Source organism: Toxotes jaculatrix, chromosome 22 (genome assembly GCF_017976425.1).
Source record: "Toxotes jaculatrix isolate fToxJac2 chromosome 22, fToxJac2.pri, whole genome shotgun sequence".
Classification (NCBI taxonomy): Eukaryota; Metazoa; Chordata; class Actinopteri; family Toxotidae; genus Toxotes; species Toxotes jaculatrix.
This window is the reverse complement of record NC_054415.1, coordinates 13,428,174-13,446,103: the sequence shown is the minus strand read 5'-3', so window position 1 is coordinate 13,446,103 and position 17,930 is coordinate 13,428,174. Positions and strand designations below refer to the sequence as shown.

At 41.8% G+C, this 17,930-nt stretch overlaps 2 protein-coding genes across 3 annotated transcripts in view; one reads left to right on the top strand and one right to left on the bottom strand.

The window, feature by feature from the left end:
* LOC121176579 (receptor-type tyrosine-protein phosphatase zeta-like) overlaps positions 1-8,008 on the top strand; it is a 44,896-nt gene extending 36,888 nt beyond the window's left edge. Inside the window, exons 17-35 of the mRNA XM_041030670.1 lie at positions 226-1,797; positions 2,082-2,226; positions 2,309-2,400; positions 2,484-2,569; positions 3,564-3,584; positions 4,126-4,222; positions 4,298-4,380; positions 4,512-4,646; positions 5,244-5,375; positions 5,502-5,659; positions 5,740-5,875; positions 6,006-6,152; positions 6,252-6,345; positions 6,635-6,708; positions 6,826-6,954; positions 7,066-7,212; positions 7,317-7,459; positions 7,566-7,701; positions 7,865-8,008. Coding sequence (XP_040886604.1) covers positions 226-1,797; positions 2,082-2,226; positions 2,309-2,400; positions 2,484-2,569; positions 3,564-3,584; positions 4,126-4,222; positions 4,298-4,380; positions 4,512-4,646; positions 5,244-5,375; positions 5,502-5,659; positions 5,740-5,875; positions 6,006-6,152; positions 6,252-6,345; positions 6,635-6,708; positions 6,826-6,954; positions 7,066-7,212; positions 7,317-7,459; positions 7,566-7,701; positions 7,865-8,008 — 3,671 coding nt within the window. The remainder of the gene's footprint in view (positions 1-225; positions 1,798-2,081; positions 2,227-2,308; positions 2,401-2,483; positions 2,570-3,563; positions 3,585-4,125; positions 4,223-4,297; positions 4,381-4,511; positions 4,647-5,243; positions 5,376-5,501; positions 5,660-5,739; positions 5,876-6,005; positions 6,153-6,251; positions 6,346-6,634; positions 6,709-6,825; positions 6,955-7,065; positions 7,213-7,316; positions 7,460-7,565; positions 7,702-7,864) is intronic.
* A 3,318-nt stretch (positions 8,009-11,326) lies between these two features.
* LOC121176414 (HMG box-containing protein 1-like) lies at positions 11,327-17,659 on the bottom strand. 2 transcript variants are annotated; one of them, XM_041030467.1, is made up of 13 exons: positions 17,626-17,659; positions 16,391-16,494; positions 15,982-16,086; positions 15,686-15,896; positions 15,441-15,570; positions 15,106-15,217; positions 14,837-14,946; positions 14,542-14,698; positions 14,307-14,451; positions 14,031-14,137; positions 13,671-13,854; positions 13,437-13,578; positions 11,327-13,361 (listed from the first exon to the last, which is right to left on the bottom strand). In XM_041030467.1, exons 2-13 carry the CDS (start codon positions 16,479-16,481, stop codon positions 13,344-13,346), a joined length of 1,512 nt encoding a protein of 503 aa, XP_040886401.1. In that variant the 5' UTR covers positions 16,482-16,494; positions 17,626-17,659; the 3' UTR covers positions 11,327-13,343. The 2 variants fall into 2 exon arrangements, with proteins under 2 accessions (XP_040886401.1, XP_040886402.1); XM_041030468.1 differs by having other exon boundaries at positions 15,441-15,546.
* Positions 17,660-17,930: the final 271 nt, after the last annotated feature.

Genomic DNA, 17,930 nt, shown 5'->3' with positions numbered 1-17,930 from the left:
CTTGCACATTGTCTGCAGTGTTGGCATGATGTTGACCAACAACTCTACCTTTTCAGAGTCATGTCTTTGTACTTCTATCTCAATGTCTTGACTTCAGTCAAACTGCCATGTCCTCCATATCTGGGAATTCAGTTCTTACTTTTTCTTTTATCTCTCCTGGCATGAAAAACACATTTTGAAAGGATGCATTGCAATGGTTTGTTGAGACTTTGACTTTTCTTGCAGCAAATACACCCACGTCCAAGTCTGAGGACTCAACCATTGACCTCTCCTCTAGCCTAACACATTCTCCTAATGCTTCTAGTGGAGTGATCGTCCACCCTGCACACCCTGCAGTCTCTTTTCCTGAAGGAGGATTCTCTTCTTCCAAAGCAGATTTATTCAGTTCAACACTCAGTCCATTCAGTGAATACACCAGCAGTGTCCGTCCTTCACCTGCCCTCCCTGAAGATAAGAGGAGTGGTGTTGACTTTAATCGTAAGGAGAAGTCCTCTGAGGACCACTCTATTGTCCATCTACAAATGGATTTAGAACACACTCACATTCCTACAACTTTGGGTCCTCAAGATCACTTAAGCGCTTCGTACTCTCTTTCTCTGCTTCCCGATTATGACTTGAGTATCATCAACTTATCGAAAACAGATTCTGCAGAAGGAAATACCCCAAATACCGAAGGTGACGGTGGGATTCAAGATGATCTGACCATCTCACCATGTTGCAACAATGAAGACGACCTCAGCTCCAGTTCAGTCACATCTTTTTTTGATTCCAAAGATCTGGATTTGTCAGACAGAGCAACAGAGGGCAGCGGATCAGGCTCTGGCCTTGACCGTAACAGGCTCAGTCAATACTTGGATGAAGTTTCTACGATCAGCACTGACCTTTCTACTTTTCCAAGCTTAACTCTTAGCTTCAAGGTGGATGCTACAGGCGAAAAAAGTTGGTCAGCTGCAACTAAGATGGCGACGGGAACAGATAATGATACAGATGGAACAAGAAGCAAAAAAGGTGGCAGAAAAAAGTGGGGAACAGAGGCAGAGAAAGAGATAGCAGAGAATGTAAGTGAGCTAAGACATGAGGAAGAAGAAAAGATAGGAGGAGAGGGAATAAATAACACTGGGAATGAGGGAGGGAGGAGAGTGGATGGAGAAACAGAGGAGAGTGTCAGACAGCTCGATAACACAGCAGGCCGTGGCATGCTGAAAGAAAGGGAGAGAGAAACTGAAGGTGAAACCGTAGTAGGAAAGACAGCATACAGTGAGACTGGTAGCGGGGCTGAAACTGAGTCCAATTTAAGGGTTTTGAGTTGGTCTGTGGACGTCAGTGGTTCTGGAGAAGGTGGTGGAGAAGTCAGGGATGTTGTAGAAGATAACAAAGCTGTAGCTGAAAGGGATGGTGATGGCAAAGGTGGTGCAAGGAAAGACAGCAACAAAGAAGTTGCATTTAGAATAACAGATGGTCTGCAGCTGCCTGTCAATCAAAATAAACCTAAAGCAGAATTCCCACTGTTTGACAGCAGTGAAGACAATATCAATGGTGGCGGTGATGGACATGATGATGAAGATCAAAACACAAGTCTTGACAGTCCAGTTGTTGGGGATATGGAGAGTGAGGAGCATGTAGAAGGAGGAGGTGGTAAAGGAGAGAGTGATGCAGGTGTTATTGATGAGAGTTTGCAGCAGTTCTCAAGTGCGGACGGTTTGTTGTTTGATGCTGCAAGGAGTCCTGTGCTGGGACATTTAGTCCCTCTGCTCAGAGCGACAGATGCCAACAAGGCCACGGACCAACAAATGGAAGGTAAATGATACACGTAGTTCAGCTTTTTCTCACCACTGCCTCTCTGTGATAAAATGTGACATGGAAGTTCAATTTTTCCTCCTCACATACTGCATGTGAGGTTTTCAGAAATGTACTTGTTACATATTTTGTTCTGCACAGCTGTTTTTATCATCTAGATTATCTGTTTGGAAATACGTGATACTGCCCCTCTATCTCTGTCTCGCTGACTCTCTCCTTTTTCTTTCTGTCTCTCACCCACCACACCCCACCCTTCTGGTCTTCGTCTCCCCTTTACCTCTCAGAAGGCAGCAACAGCAGCCATGAGTCTCGGGTCGGGCTGGTCGGAGGTGTGGAGAGGGAGAGGAGGACAGTCGTTCCTCTGGCTGTCGTCTCCACTCTCACCATCCTCTGTCTGTTGGTACTGGTGGGCATTCTCATCTACTGGAGGTACACACACACACGGTCAATATCTGTCTGCATCAATTTTACCCGTGCAGTTAATTTAGATTCTGATTGGTCTGTGCCACAGAAACTGTTTCCAGGCAGCTAATTTCTACCCAGACGACAGTGCATCACCTAAAGTCATATCTGCTCCATCTACACCCCTGCTGCTGGCCACAGGTAACACACTCACCTTGAATTATTATTGCAATATCAATGGTGGTGTTCAGCACGCAGCTGAATGTTCACCCTTGTTGTTGCAGACGGTCATGAGCCGCTGACAGTGAAGCAGTTTGTGAAGCATGTCATGGAGCTCCACGCCACCAACACCTTCTTCAAGGAGTTTGAGGTGCGTGAAATGTTCATGATAAGTTGGTGGTAAGTTCAGCAAAATGTCTGTGGACTTGCATTTTTTTTTTTTTATTCACAAGGGGAACATGAGCAACCACCATATGTTTTTATAACAATGCTGCAGTGAAAGATAGCAGATGGCTGCTCTGTTGGGAGACTTCTCAAGATTTTGCTGACAAAGGTTTAACCAGGATAAAAGGACTACTTAGTCGACAGTGCCTCATTCCTCATAGCCCCTTAATGCTCCTCCATATCTCTATTAACATCATGCTCTACAGGAAAATCATTTAGCCCAGTGTTGATGTGTAACGCCCATGTACAACCTGTTTATATGGTATAAAAGGTGTTTGGTAGTAACCATGGTAATTCTGCTTGGTGCTCGTTCAATAAAAGATCAGATCAATAAATAAGCTTCCATCTCAGTTTGTGTTAAATGTGAAACAAGATTTTAGCAATGTGTTGTGGAGAATTGACGTCTGAATGTTGGTTACCTGTAGGTACATCTGCATGGCATTAGTCACCTCTGTTTCCTAGCATGAACCTCTTGAGTAACACACACACACACAGATAGGATTGATTGTATCCTGTGCCAGTGTATTTTTGTGTTTCCCCCCATTTTGTTACAGTGTTCTTGCCTTTTCTATCTGTGCAGCAACAAACCTGCATTTTACATCAATCTTAAATTTCATTTAAATAAAAAAGCTGATCACAGTCTTGGCTTATTGGTCCACACAAGCCTTTTAGGTGCTTTCAAAATAATTCTGTAATATTTCACAGTGTAGAATAATAGAGTAATAAGTCCACAGATCAGATGGGAAAATGTGTGTATTTCCCACTTAGCACCGCCTCTGTGTGTGTATCTGAACCCCATATTCCTGTACCTGCACTGACTCCTTGTCTGTCTGTCTGTCATCTTATCCCCTTTCCCACTCTCCTTTCACCACCTCCACCACCATCGTCGTGCTTTCTGCATCCTCACCACCCTCCATTAGATTGTCAAAGAATCCTATGAGGTAAGACACCTGCAGTATGACCCCTCTCCACTTGCAGAGGTGCTGTTTGTTTTTTGTTTTTTTTAACTCATGAAAACTTGAGTTTTTGAAAAATGAAATCTCCCTTATCTGACCCTCTGTTGACCCTTTGTTGTCCTCTTGTAGACTGCATCATCTGTTTTTTAGATGTGATATTAAATGTAAGTTTTTTTATTGTTTGTTGACAAAAATGGAGGTAGAGCTTCTGTTCTTCTCTAGGTTTTGGTCTGTATGGTAAGCTTTCAACTTTCAAACTGAGATAGTTCAAGTATTTGTCAATCACGGAGACTTCTGAATGGCAGTTTACATATTCTGTTAATCCAAAAATGTATAAAACTGAAATAAAAATGATAATCCTTCCATCCATGCACTGCACAGCTATAACTCAATAAAATAAGAAACAGCCACATTTGATGTTCACCCTCGTAGCTCATTGTGCTGATTAGCTCGTTTAGCTTCCTCTGAGGGATTAATCTGATTCCTGTTTGTGTTGTACTGTATATTGTGTTGTGTATTGTTTCAGGAGGTGCAAGCCTGCACAGTGGACATGGGCATCACCGCCGACAGCTCCAATCACCCTGACAACAAGAGCAAGAACCGATACATCAACATACTGGCCTGTACGTCGCTGTTCAGCTTTTAAGTGTAATAGTACGAGCCAGCAGTGAAGCTGATCTGTGTGTCTTCTCTCACAGATGACCACAGCAGAGTGAAGCTGTCCAACAGCCTGGACAGAGATGGGAAGTGTGGGGACTACATCAATGCTAACTTTGTTGATGTAAGTAGATTTTTTTTTTTTAAGTTTGTTAAAATATTATAAATCTAATTTTCCTGCATGTACTCACACGTCTCAGTACATCCAGTGTTTTCCCGAATAAATAGTGGTTAAAATAGTGGTTTTCGCTGTAGGGTTACGAGCGAACAAGGGCGTACATTGCTGCTCAGGGGCCTCTCAGAGCCGGCAGGGAAGACTTCTGGAGGATGATCTGGCAGCAGAATGTCGGCATTATCGTCATGATCACCAACCTCAAGGAGAAAGGACGGGTGGGAGGTCACTCTGCTGCTGCCTCAGCCATCTGTGACAAACACCAGCTTCAACACAGATCTGTTCTTATACATACACATCTGGCTATTTTAATAGACGTCTCTGTTTTCATGATGACATGTAGAATTTAAATCTTCTTGTAGAGTTTGGAAATCTAAATTTGGGTATTTATATTTTTGTATTTTATATTATTTATATTCTATATCCTAAGATGCCCAGATTTACTTTAAAGCGAATGCTGTTTGTAACAAAGAGCAGACAGGTAGCATCAGTTTCCACAATACAAATTGAACTAATCATTAATTTAATTCATTATTAATGTTAAAATATTGATTATTTCAAGTTTCAGTTCAGGCCTTCATATGAATATCACTTGAAGTATGAAATGAGAAATCAGTGTCTGATAAACAGCCAGCAGGATGGACGGAGCCTTTTCAAAGACCTAAGCATTATTTGATTACTGCCACCTTATGGTCTGAATTGGTTATGTCAGCCACAGAACTCTGACGTACTCTTTGTTACCCTTTGAAACTCTCACACCTCTTTATCACTCATCTGCTCTTGTGTTATGTTTCATCTTCTGTATCGTTCTTCAGACAAAATGTGACCAGTACTGGCCGGAGGAGAACCAGGAGGAATACGGTCCATACCAGGTGACCCTGAAAAGCAGCAAGACCCTGGCTTACTACACGCTGCGGACGTTCACTGTCAGAGACACTACAAATAAGGTACATCTCACACAAACGTCATGTAACAGCAGATGCTGCAGTGACGAAAAACACAAAAAGTGTCCACATATACAGAAACACACAAATACACAAAGACACATAATAAGACCTTCTCTGGTCCTCCAGACGTCTCAGAAGAGAGTTGAACACACAGTCCTCCATTACCACTACACCCAGTGGCCAGACATGGGCGTCCCAGAATACACTCTGCCCGTGCTGTCCTTCATCAGAGCATCGTCCCGGGCCCGGACACAGGAGATGGGACCTGTTCTGGTACACTGCAGGTAGTGACCGATTCTTCTCTGACAATGAAGACAACAAGAAAGCTACTATGTGTTTGACATGAAATGTGTGCTCATCACAGTGCCGGTGTAGGACGGACAGGAACCTACATAGTGATAGACAGCATGCTGCAGCAGATCCAGGACCAGGGGACGGTGAACGTTCTTGGTTTCCTAAAACATGTCCGGACTCAGAGGAACTTCCTGGTTCAGACAGAGGTAAGTGAACTGACACAAAGACACACACAAGGAGACGCACAAGTGCACATACACAATGTCCTCAGTGCCCGTTCAGTCAGTCCTTATTGAGAGCATAGTGTCTCTTTCTCTGTCTGTCTCCCTCCTGTAGGAGCAGTACGTGTTCATCCACGACGCTCTGGTGGAGGCCATCTTGAGCCGCGAAACCTCTGTGACCTCTGACCTCCTCCACACCTACGTGTCTGACCTCCTGACACCTGGGGCGTCAGGCAGGACGCGCATGGACAAACAGTTCAAAGTAAACAACTTTTTTGTCCACATTTAGCCAACACTTTATCCTCACGTAGCTAAACACACTGAATATAATGAGGGTAACTGACTGACTGTTGTGTTTCAGTTGATCAGTCAGCGTCAGGCGAAGCACGCAGACTACAGCACTGCCCTGAAAGACGGCAACGCCGAGAGGAACAGAGCCAGAGCTCTGATGCCGGGTAAGCAGAGCTGGATCACTAAAAGCTGGGCAAAGCAGGCAACTGCCCTTAAAGACTGAGACACATGAAGGACCCACAGAACCACAGGTGGTTTGTGCTAATCCTGTTTTTGAATTTGGGCAGATGCATCAGCAAGAGCACAAAATCAGCTGACATGATGGTAGCCTTAGGGTGGATGTCGAGGCCACTGTCAAAATCTGTTTTAAAAAATAAGAGGCTCATAAACAATGCAGGGTTTCTTATTTTTAGATTTTTAATTGTAAACTCATGTCACTGTGTTTTTGTACAGTGGAGAGATCAAGAGTCTGTCTGACGGCCTCAGAAACAAACGCCACCGGCTACATCAACGCCTCCTACGTGATGGTGAGACAACGGGCAATTGTGTATTTATTACCATTTTATTCAAGGGCAGCTTTGTATATTTTTTAATACATCTGTAAGATATTTGCTGGTAGTTTGATGCTGCTCATGTTTTCACAGGGACATCACCACAGTAAGGAGTTCATCGTGAGCCAGACTCCTCTGAGCAGCACGGTGGCTGATTTCTGGAGAATGATCTGGGAGCACAACACTCACACTGTTGTTCGTCTGCCAGACACACACTGTCAGGTACGCACACTGTCAGCCACACCCAAACACATACACACATGATGTATATAATACTCATAAATGACTGTATATAAACACACACCCTCCTACATGTTTTGTTGTTCATGTCAGAGTGAAGAGTGTTGTGTCTACTGGCCCAGTAAAGACCAACCAATGAGCTTTGAGGGTTTCAGTGTGTCGTACTCGGGGGAGCAGCATGTGTCTCTGTCCAACGATGAGACACTTTTGGTGCAGGACTTTATAGTGGAGTCTCCACAGGTAACACAAGCACACAGAGCATATTGGAAATACACTGTACATACACTGCACTGTCCCTCTCACACATCTTAATCTCTCCTCTCTGTTTCTCTTCAACCATCTAGAACAATTATGTGTTGGAGGTGCGTCAGTACAGCGCCCCCTGCTGGCCAAACCCAGACAGTCCCATCAGGAACTGCTTTGATCTGCTCAACACAGTCAGAGAGCACAGCAGACACAGAGACGGACCTACAGTCGTACACGATCCGTGAGTACAACGCACACAGGAGGGTCAGTTTTCTAAACCATGACCACCATGGTTTTCATTTTGCTGTATTTGGTTGTGTGTGTGTGTGTGTGCGTGTGTGGTGTAGGTTGGGAGGTGCTACATCAGGGCTGCTCTGTGCTCTCACCACCCTGTCCAGCCAGCTAGAAGAGGAAGGAGCTGTGGATGTCTACCAGGTGGCACGAATGACCAACCTCATGAGGCCTGGGGTATTTAATGATTTAGTAAGTACTGACACACACACACACTTTTTATTTTCGGACATATTTACCAGTTTTCAGATTTAGAAAAAATTCTATGAGCATAATTTAGAAGCAGCTGGTAAAGTGTATGTTAACATAAGAAAATGGCAGGTGCAGCCTCGAAGCTGTGTGTTGTCCCCCACAGGAGCAGTACCAGTATCTGTACCGAGCTGTGCTCAGTCTGGTGAGCAGCCAGGAGGACCAGAGAGCCCTGCAGAGTCCAGAAACCAACGGGTCTGTGCCACTGGGGCAGACCAACATCGCAGAGAGCCTGGAGTCACTCATGTAGACGCATGCACACTCACACACACACACGTGCACATACAGAAAACACAACTGATGAAGAGCATCAGCTCTGTGTCTGTGGTTCACAGCTGGGTCCACTGAGCATGCTGATGCTGTAATATACAATATGTCCAATAACCAGAGACCTTTACTCAAAATGTAAAAATAAAAGTTAAAATGGAAACAGACTAAACACCAATGGTGTTGTTATTCTAGAGCCGTTACACTGTGGAATCAACATTTATTTGATGATGATAAGTTAAAGCAAACTTTAATGATCCAGTATAATCCAGTAAAGCCTTAAATCATCAAAAACACTGAAAACAACATACTTAAACTCATTATTAAAGATGAATAAAGTCCAGTATCAGGATCTCGATACACCTTAGCTCTCTAACACGGTGACTACACCTGAAATCTTTATCGCCACATTTCTCATGTGTTTCAGAAGCTCACTAAACACGTCCGTCAGGTTTAGACTGATCATTAAAAGTGACTTTACTCCTCATACCGTCAGTGTCAGCATGCACAGCAGGCTACGCTACAGAATCTACCAGAGGCACATTACTGGTGTTAATCATGGTGTCAGGTACAGTGACCAACAGACTTTTACTTTGAGAGAGACAAATGGTACCACTTTCTAATAAGGCAACCTTTAAAAGGGGTTAACTAAAGGCTGATAAAGGTTATTCCAATGTTTTACAGATGAGTAATAAGACATTAAATAAACAATGTTGGCAGACTGTGAAAACTCCATTTGACTGGTTAGAGAGCTCCACCACTTACTTCTAACAAACAAAAAAACAAAGGGCTGCAGATTATCTGGACCAAAACACACGTAGTTACATCTTCGACAAGTTGATGATTACAACAACTTAATGAATAACACGCTGACATGTATAATTCTAAATGTGATGTCTTATAAGAATGTGAAAAACCCTCGAGGCATTTAGGTTCATTATTAAAATGTGGTACCAAAAAAAAAGCTTCACTGCCTTTCAAGCAAAAACCTATAAATTGTCCAGCTGTGTATCTGTTGCTGGTCAGCACGGAGCCTGAAGCAGCTGAGCTTCAGAACTTCTGAGAAAAGGCCAAACATCTATCGAAATAAATATAAAACAAATACATATTTTAAAAAAAAGTAATTTCTCAGTATTTCGGGCTTGTTTCTTTTCCCTCACTCTCATGTATTCCCTCTTTCTTCTAAAAAAGTAAAAAAAAAAACATTAATAAAAATTCCAACTGGTGAACAAGCAACACAGAACAAACTAAAGTAAGACCATCAAAAAATACAACTAAATAGAACTGAAACACAGATGAAAGTTCAACGATGAGATGATAGAACAAGAAATGACATTTTCACTAACACGTTTTTCTACAAAGTCTTTTATGCACTGCACATAAACCAGCTGATTCTGGGGCTGTAACCTCCACGTACCTTCATTTAGAATAAAGTTTTAATAACCAAAATCTTTAAGGCCTCACTAGTGACCGTACAATGACCGCTGGTATTTACTGCTGTTAAATTTTCCTGTGTCTGTCTCGTTGCCACTGGCTCCATGGTCTCTGGTACCCCGTGCCTTTCGTAATTCATGTTATTGTACTTTGAATCAGTTTTGATACAACAACTGTGTGACTAATATGCCAAAATAATGATGTGTGATTTTTATCTATTTTCTTAAAGGGGATCAGCGTCTTGTCTCGCGCGTTAGTTTCGTTTGTAAAAGGTCAGAGAGGAGGTGGAAAAGTGTCATCAGGCTCAGATGCAGCCTGGAATTTAAAGTCAGATTTTCTTCTGAGTATCAAACACTGCCTGTAGGCTTGACTGTTGGATTCAAATGTTTTCATAGTGGAGAGAAAAGATCACAACCTCTGAGACCACTATTGTAGCAGAATAATCAACCAGTGTAATCAGCTAGAGGCAAATCATTACATTGTTAATCAGAGACAGCTCTCATGTTGTTGCTGACGTTCAGATTTTAGACAAAGGGAGAAAGAAGGGAAAGATAAACAGCTGAGCTTCACTGATATTTTGGGAGTTTTTCAGCTCTGATGAACCTCAGAGGCTCAGACTGAAAGTGGGGGTCAGAGGCTGAGAGCTGTGACTTTGAATCCCTGCCGTTCCCTCTGTGTCCCCGTGCCACCTGCTATGACTGTTTTCATTTATGAGCAAATCCAAATGTTGCCGCTGCGTCGGACTAAATCAATCAACCTCTGAATCGCTTTCAAACGCTGCTGCAGCTTGAATCTGTGTCTGTTTCACGTCCACTGACATAAAGTCACAGAAGCAACTGCAGTTAAACGAGAAAGTGATTCAGAGCAGATCTGTGTGTCTGAACATGTCTGAACTCTTTCTGTGTAAATACCCCTGAATACATCAAAAGGCCAAATTACTGTATGTTTATATTGTACCTCTATATATTTTCTATTTTACTATAAAAGGTGATTTTCTAGTCATTTACACATATATAACTGTGTGGATTCAATTTGATAATTTTAGCCTGGAAATATTGATCATCTTTATTGTTTTAATGGAATGTTATCTCTTTTTATCTTTATGATTAAGTAGCAGCTTAATGTCTATACCTTTATCTCCAGATATAAACTGGTGCAGTATGTATATAGCAACAGGTTGAAGCAGCAAAATTAAAGATTTGTTTCAAACCTAGTTTATGTTTAAAACTCGTCTCTTTTTCTGGGAGGGAAAAAAATATATATATATATATATTTTTTTTAATTTCTTACCCCTTAATTTAACAGGACACAGGACAAATAGGATTATAGATTCATCATGCTTTTATTTTTACTATAATACACTGTATTGCATTGTCTCCCCTGATGGACCTGTACATGACATGGTAGTAAAGACAAACAAAAGTCAAATAATCAATGCACAACCATGAAAGGTTAACAAAGATGAAGTCAAAACCAAAAATATAGATTTCTATATAATCATATTAATATTTGTCATTACACATTATGCTGTAGCAGTCACATAAGATAAAGTGTGTATAGTGCATTAAGAATAAACCTCGTTATGCAGTGAGAGTATGAGTGACCATCCTGGAAATATTTCATTTCTTTTTCTTATTTATTTATTTTTCTATTTCTGTAAAAATGTCACTTTTTCAAGCTTTAAACCCCAAACAGATTCCTGCCTTCACGCTCTGCCTGGATACAACTCTACATGAAGGTCAGTACAAGGAATTTCATCCAATCACGTCTCTAAAGCTGCACACCTGGGTTTGAGTGTGTTTACTCAGTATTTGAGGTAATGTCACTTTACTGATGATAGAAATGATTGTTACTCAACATTTTTTTGCTTTATTAGCCCTGGGTCTTGCTTTTCAGGTATAACATTAAACAAATTGGCAGACCTGTTAGCTCATCCGGTTGCTAACAGGTGTTGCTATTTTCCAAATCTTTGTCTCTGAGAGACATTAACGAACAGATGAAGCTGTAGCCTTGGGTCTAACCCCAATGTCCAATTTCCAGTAAGTCCTGGAGGGTCCAGGTCTGTCTCATTGTACAATGAGTATATTTTGAGGGCTTTCAACTGTTTTTTTCAGTCTTTTATGTATAACAGTTTGTTTCAAACTCACCGCAAGTCTAAACTCCCCAGGGCTCAATGAGCCACTCTTACCCCCATCTTTAATTTAATGTCTCTGAGGGAGATTAAATTAAAGACTGAAATGCTGATTCCTGTAAACACATTCAAAGAGATGAGAAAAACAATCTGTTGCATTTCTGACCAAAAAAAGAAAAGTCCAAAACATCCTGATTAAAATAAAACACAAAAGCCACAGGTTTTTTTGTGATGACTGATAATGTCCACTGACCAGTGCAGGTCACTTTTATGGCAATGATTTCCACTGAATGTTGACAGTAGCTGTTGATCAGTGACCGTATCAGCTCGGAAGAATTTATCTCATCACTTTCTTCTCATCCCATCTTTCACAAAAACACGTTAAGCTCTAACTACTTTAAGCTCTGTTCCTATTTTTGACACCGTAAACCACCAAAACTCCTTATAAATAAAGCTGGGAGTAACTTGAACCCTCATCAACCCTCACCTGTGTTTCTGCTTCTTTGATTACACACACAAATATACTTTCATAGAACACATTAAAAATGTTATGGCACACACAGATGTTAGAATCAAAAGCGATAACACATCATTGGAAATCCTACATTGAGAGTATCTTTGCTGCAAATGTGAATTCATATCTTTTGTGTCAATACTTATTAATTCCTGTAAATTCTCAAGTAAAAGCCCCAACAAATAAAAGCTGAGGGCAAAAGCAGGGAAGTGGCTACTCTGGTAAATGTAACATAATCCGCATTTCCTCAGCCTTCACTCCATCAGTACAAAGTATTTTCCTTGTACTTTCTTGAAGGAAACTCAAAACCAACTCTTTTTTTCAAATAAAAGCCTTCTAGGGAAGTAAAGGGATTCTCATCCTGAACTGCAAAACATGATTTTAATGTTAAAAACTAGAACCGATCAGATGTAGGTGAAGCCTTCTCACTAAAATAAATATTTAAAACTGATAAAATCTGAAATAACCTGTCTACAGTAAAAGGCCTGATTCTTTATTAAGTTGAGGTAAATAAAAAAAATAACTGGGCCCCTATTTGAGGATTTATGGTGTACATTTGTTTAATAACTACATTTTGGATGAAAGCAAAGTTAAAATATGAAGTCCTGTGAAATACACCGAATGCAAATACAAGTAATACAGGCAAGAAAATACTTTGTATAGTTCCTTATATGTAAAATATAATTTAGGGAAAATAGCTACATCCTCTACTCTACCTAACATGCTACAGCACCACAACTTCCACCTGTTTCAAGCATATGGTGAGAGACTGAAAATGATCCCAATCTCTCTCTTTATTTTTATTGTCACATCGCTGTGAAATCATTTGTGGGGTTCCATTCGTAACTAAAACCCCGCTGATCTGCGCCTTAATTTTGTTTGGTGCGACGGTGCTCAATAGCATTTAGATACCTTGTTATAATTACCATAAACATGTAATGATTTAGTCCTTTTAAAGATCAGCACCTTGTAAAAGCAAGAGACAGGAAAGTGACTTTTTTTTTGTGTTTGCCAAAAGCAAACACTGCTGCTCATTTGTATGCTGACAAGGTCTGTGAGCATTTTTACAAAGACTGAATTAAATCCTCACTTTGGGAGATTAAGGCAAGTCTGTTAACAGAATATAATATTGAAGCAAAGTATTAGGTTATGCATAGCTCTCTTTTCTTTGTCACCTCTTCATTTGTGTGTGTGTCTCCTACAGGCTCTGTCAGCTGTCCTCTTTTCTTCTCTGTAGCCTTAATTTCCCTGACAACCCTGTTAGGCAAAGAAGAGGAATTAGACAGCAGTACAAAGCACTGGGTTAAGCAGTGTGTGTGTTTGTGTCCTTACAGAGTTCGTTCGTTTGCGTTTCCAGCAGTCTGGGTTGAGTCTTTTCTGTTCGTCGGCGAGGGCTTTGGCCTGTAGGGTGAACGCCCGCCGCTCCTCACTTCGCATTTTCTTCCAGCGCTCACCAAGGAGCACGCTGATCGCTCTACAACACACACACACATACATTTACATTACCATTTAACAAACACGGGTACACTACATGGCTTCACAACACACATCACACAGAACACCTACCTGTTGTCCTTGCCTGGATACATCTGTGTGTACTCCACCCTGAACTTCTTGGCAAACAGCATGAAGGCGTTCATTGGCCGCTTGCACTTAGTGGGTGTGACATTACTTCCTGTCTGTGCACCGGCATGCTGGCTCTTGGTTGGCTTTTGATGAGGAGAGCGGGCGTGGCTGGGACTGTGGGCGTCTGTGAGTTTTAAACAGATTCACATTGGGTTTGCTTTTCTTTTTTTTTTTTCCTGTAATCCATCCTCAACCACGTGCCAGAGATTCTGAGTTTTCCTACAGTGTGTTTTTGTTGTTTTTGCCTTTTCTTAATGTTTCTGCTTTATCTCAAAATTTAGGAGACCTGAAGCACAGTACCTCTGTCTGGAGAAACAGCTCCCCCGCTGGACTGGGAGGCACGCCGCCGTCTGGCCATGCTGCTCAACACGTAAACCGCAGAGGAGTCCAGAGGAGTGAAGTCATAACTGAGGAAGAGTCGCAGTCACACACAATAATCAACGTGCTGATCGGCCTTTCTGCTACTTTCAGTTTTGAATAGCATACGACATTTAACACTGAATCATGTTCAGTTAAACATCTTATGTGGAGTCCATGTTTATCAGTGGATAATTATACTGTTAGCATCCATTTTACCTCCTAAAGGTGTCAAAGACCAGCGAGTCATCCGTGTCTTTGGCATCTCTGTGTCCTGGGGGTAGGCACACATCTCCTACCTCCATTTCATAGCATGGTATCCCATAATGCACCACAGTCAAGCTTGGGTAGAAGGATGACCACCCTGATAGGCAGGAGGACAAAGGATGTGTAAAGAACTCATTGTAACGATGCTGTTTAATCCATTTCAGTGTCGTCTCATTGCCAGTCCTACCTTTGCTTTTGACATAGAAGGGGTGGTCAAGTTGGCACCTGGCAGTCATGGGGGTATGTCCAAATGTGCCGGGGTCAAAGGTCAGCTGTAGGACAGCCTGACCAGATAAGACAATCTCTGAATGCTCCACCAGCTGCAGACCCTCAGAGCCATAGCACTATAAAAGAGTAACAAGTGTTTTTAATACATAAAACACGGAGAAAGGATTTCTGGGGGATGCAGTACAGAGACACTACGCTGTGAACTCAAAGGCCTGGCAATCTAAGAGTAGCCACAAGCCGCTTGTGTAATGTACCTTGAGAGATCTGGACTGCTCCTCATCACCAGAGTCTTCCTCAGCAGAGTCCAACTCCTCCGCATCCTGCCAGTCCATGTTACAACCACTGTGGAAACGCAGATGAGTGCCTGACGACAGAAGAGCAGCTTTGCATCACATTCATGACACACACATACGACACAGATGATTTAAATTATAACAGAGAGGTTTTTGTAAATGTTGAATAAACATTAAGTTAAAAAATTGATTAATCTTTTTGAATTTTCTCAGTGTATGTGTATGTCTACCTTTGAGAAAACAGTGCCAGGCAGTGGGTGGCCAGGAGAAGCTCCAACCCATGTCTTCATCGTCAGAGAGAGAGGACCTGGTCGACACTGCAGAGCCACATTCACTGTTCGTCTGTGGAAACAGAAAGGAGAAAGGTCATCAGGACAAAACTCCCTCTATACCACTGTAAGTCACATAAAACCAAATGTTTCAAACTCTGATAAAATAATTACAGGTGGGAGCTGAGGTGTTTTTATGTGTAATCCGGATACTTTTCTATAGATACTGTGTTTGCATAAATGACAGTGAGTGATGAAGAAACAAAGAAAAGGAAGCAGGTAAACATTAGCTCTACCCTGCTGCGTCGACGCTCCCTGCCATGACCTCTGGGGGGCGGCGATGTGCTGCTGGGGAGAGCAGGCGGAGGTGGCCGGGCGTAGGAATGTAGATCACTGCTGGTGCTGGAGATGCAGACCAAAGAGGAGCTGAAAGTGACACAGACTCATAAACTGGATGGTCAGAAAATCACCTGACCTGTAGTAACTAATGTAGGACAGAATACACAATGTAATTTACAGGGTTAGTGCAAAGAGCACCTACCTGCTGTGACTAGACTCCTGTAGCAGTGGGCTCTGGGGCCCGGTGGCGATGTGAGCCAGCTGTGTCAGCCAGTGTGTGTCGGGAGGCTGTGGGCTGTGTGCTTCTTCACGTGCATGTAGCTCCTGGTGCGACACACCCACCTCCACCTGGTAAACAGGTGGAGCTGTTGGCTCCGCTTCCTCCTGAACCTCCTGTAGATCTGGCAGGTCGTCTGGAAGGTGAAAACAAACGTCAGCCCTCATGTATTGTGTTATTGTTCCATTAGCTGTGTTAAACCTGGTGTATGACTTATGTACCATATTCCATGTAACTGTCACTGGTGGGGAAGCCAGGTGAGGAAGGGAAATGCTCCTCACAGCGGAGCAGGTCATGTGGTTGGTCTCCATCTGCATCCATCATCACTGAAGGTGAGAACAGACAAACAGGAAATCACTGTGTAGGAAGCAAACTTGACTAGTTGAGAATTTTGCAGCTTGAGTTTGTTGTTTAATTGCATTTAGGTTTTAAAATAAAGTCGGACTTTAGTTCTGTTAGATTTTGATAGTGAATGATTGACAGGGATAGCAAAGTAACAGTAGAACACATCTGTGAACGTAAACTCAACACAAGTCCAATAAAATTAGTATATTTTCCAAATAATTCTATGATTTCCAGATCAAGTATTATTATTTTTATAATTAGAATGATGCAGTATAGATGCATTACCTGTGTGTTCGGCCTGAGGCTCGAGCTCCTGGACCTTGTGATTTTTGGGGTCACTGGACAGCACAGCTGGGGTCACCACCTCCCACACCATGATGTCACAGTCACTGAAACATGGAGTGAACTGAATTATACACTGTAGCTATGTATTATTTTATACTATGCACTTTTTTTTGCCTGGTAGCTTGTTTATGTAAATGGTCAAATTTAGAGTACATGACCCACAGGTAAAGTTACGACACATAATTGGCATATTGCAAAATCCCCATGCATCCACACACACACACACACACACACACACACACACACACACACACACACACACACACACACACACACAGAGAGAGACAGAGAGAGAGAGAGAAACATAATCCTTCACTGAGCTGTAATGTATAGGTTATAAATGGTTGGGGTGACATAAGGAGATAGAGGGTACCTCAGGGCAGGCTGCTATTACCTAAGAATGCACCTAACTTTAGATACATCCTCAAAGCTCCTGTAAATTCACTTGTTCGTTATTTAATCTGAAACAATACCATGAAATAGTCGGTTTTTAACATGTAAACACGATAAGAACATGTTTCAGTCTTATCTATTTCACAATGCCCTCGTCATGTGACTCGCTCTTGTTTATAAACTTTGAGATCCTGCACGCATGCGCATAAAAAAGCCCATTCATTCAATACTGAGAAGGGCAGCGATTATACATTTGAAGTAAATAGTTCAAAATGAATACAAAGCACGAAATTAACCACCCAAGACAAACTGACTATTGTGGCATTATCGCCTGGTATTAAATGACACTGGTCTCAACGTTTTTACGCTTTGTAAAACTTAAGACGAAGCAGTGTTATTTGTTGTCACGAAACAAAAAGTGCAGTTGAAATACTTAAGTTTGATCGACGAAAACTAGTACAAGCTTTGTCGTCTGTGTTTTAACCGACCAATGAGCGATATAAATGAGATTCAGAGTGAGAAAATATAATTATATACATTAAAACGGACGAGCCATCTTGTTGCGCAAAGGCAGTTACAACAAAACAACTAGCTAACGTCAACAATGAAGCTTTACGGGGCGAGGAGCGAAACTGTATTCAGACAAAAAAATAAACGTTGTCAGCTTCACGTTATTATTCGTGTGCCAAGTTCAAGGCAAAATCATTCAACTGGTGCGACCGCTTCTCAAATTCAACGCTTTAAAAACCATAAATGATTTCAATGAACTTTCCTTAACTCACCAAAACAGTCGCCTTGTACGGGAAAGGGGGCTGGTATAAACACAGTTTCCCCAGCGATCTCATTGGCCAGAGCTGATGTCATTCTACAGCTTCTCCCACCCTGATTGGTCAGTGTAGTGTTGGGGTTTATTCTATTCATTATCATCACCACAACAATAAAATACTGGGTGGGTTAAAGTGATGAAAGAAGTGAAAGTAAAATGACAGTTTCAAATTTAATTTCCTGCTTTAAAAGCATGCGTATTTTAAAATAACATGAAAAATCCTAATTATTATGATACTACACCATAAGATGAAGATATCAC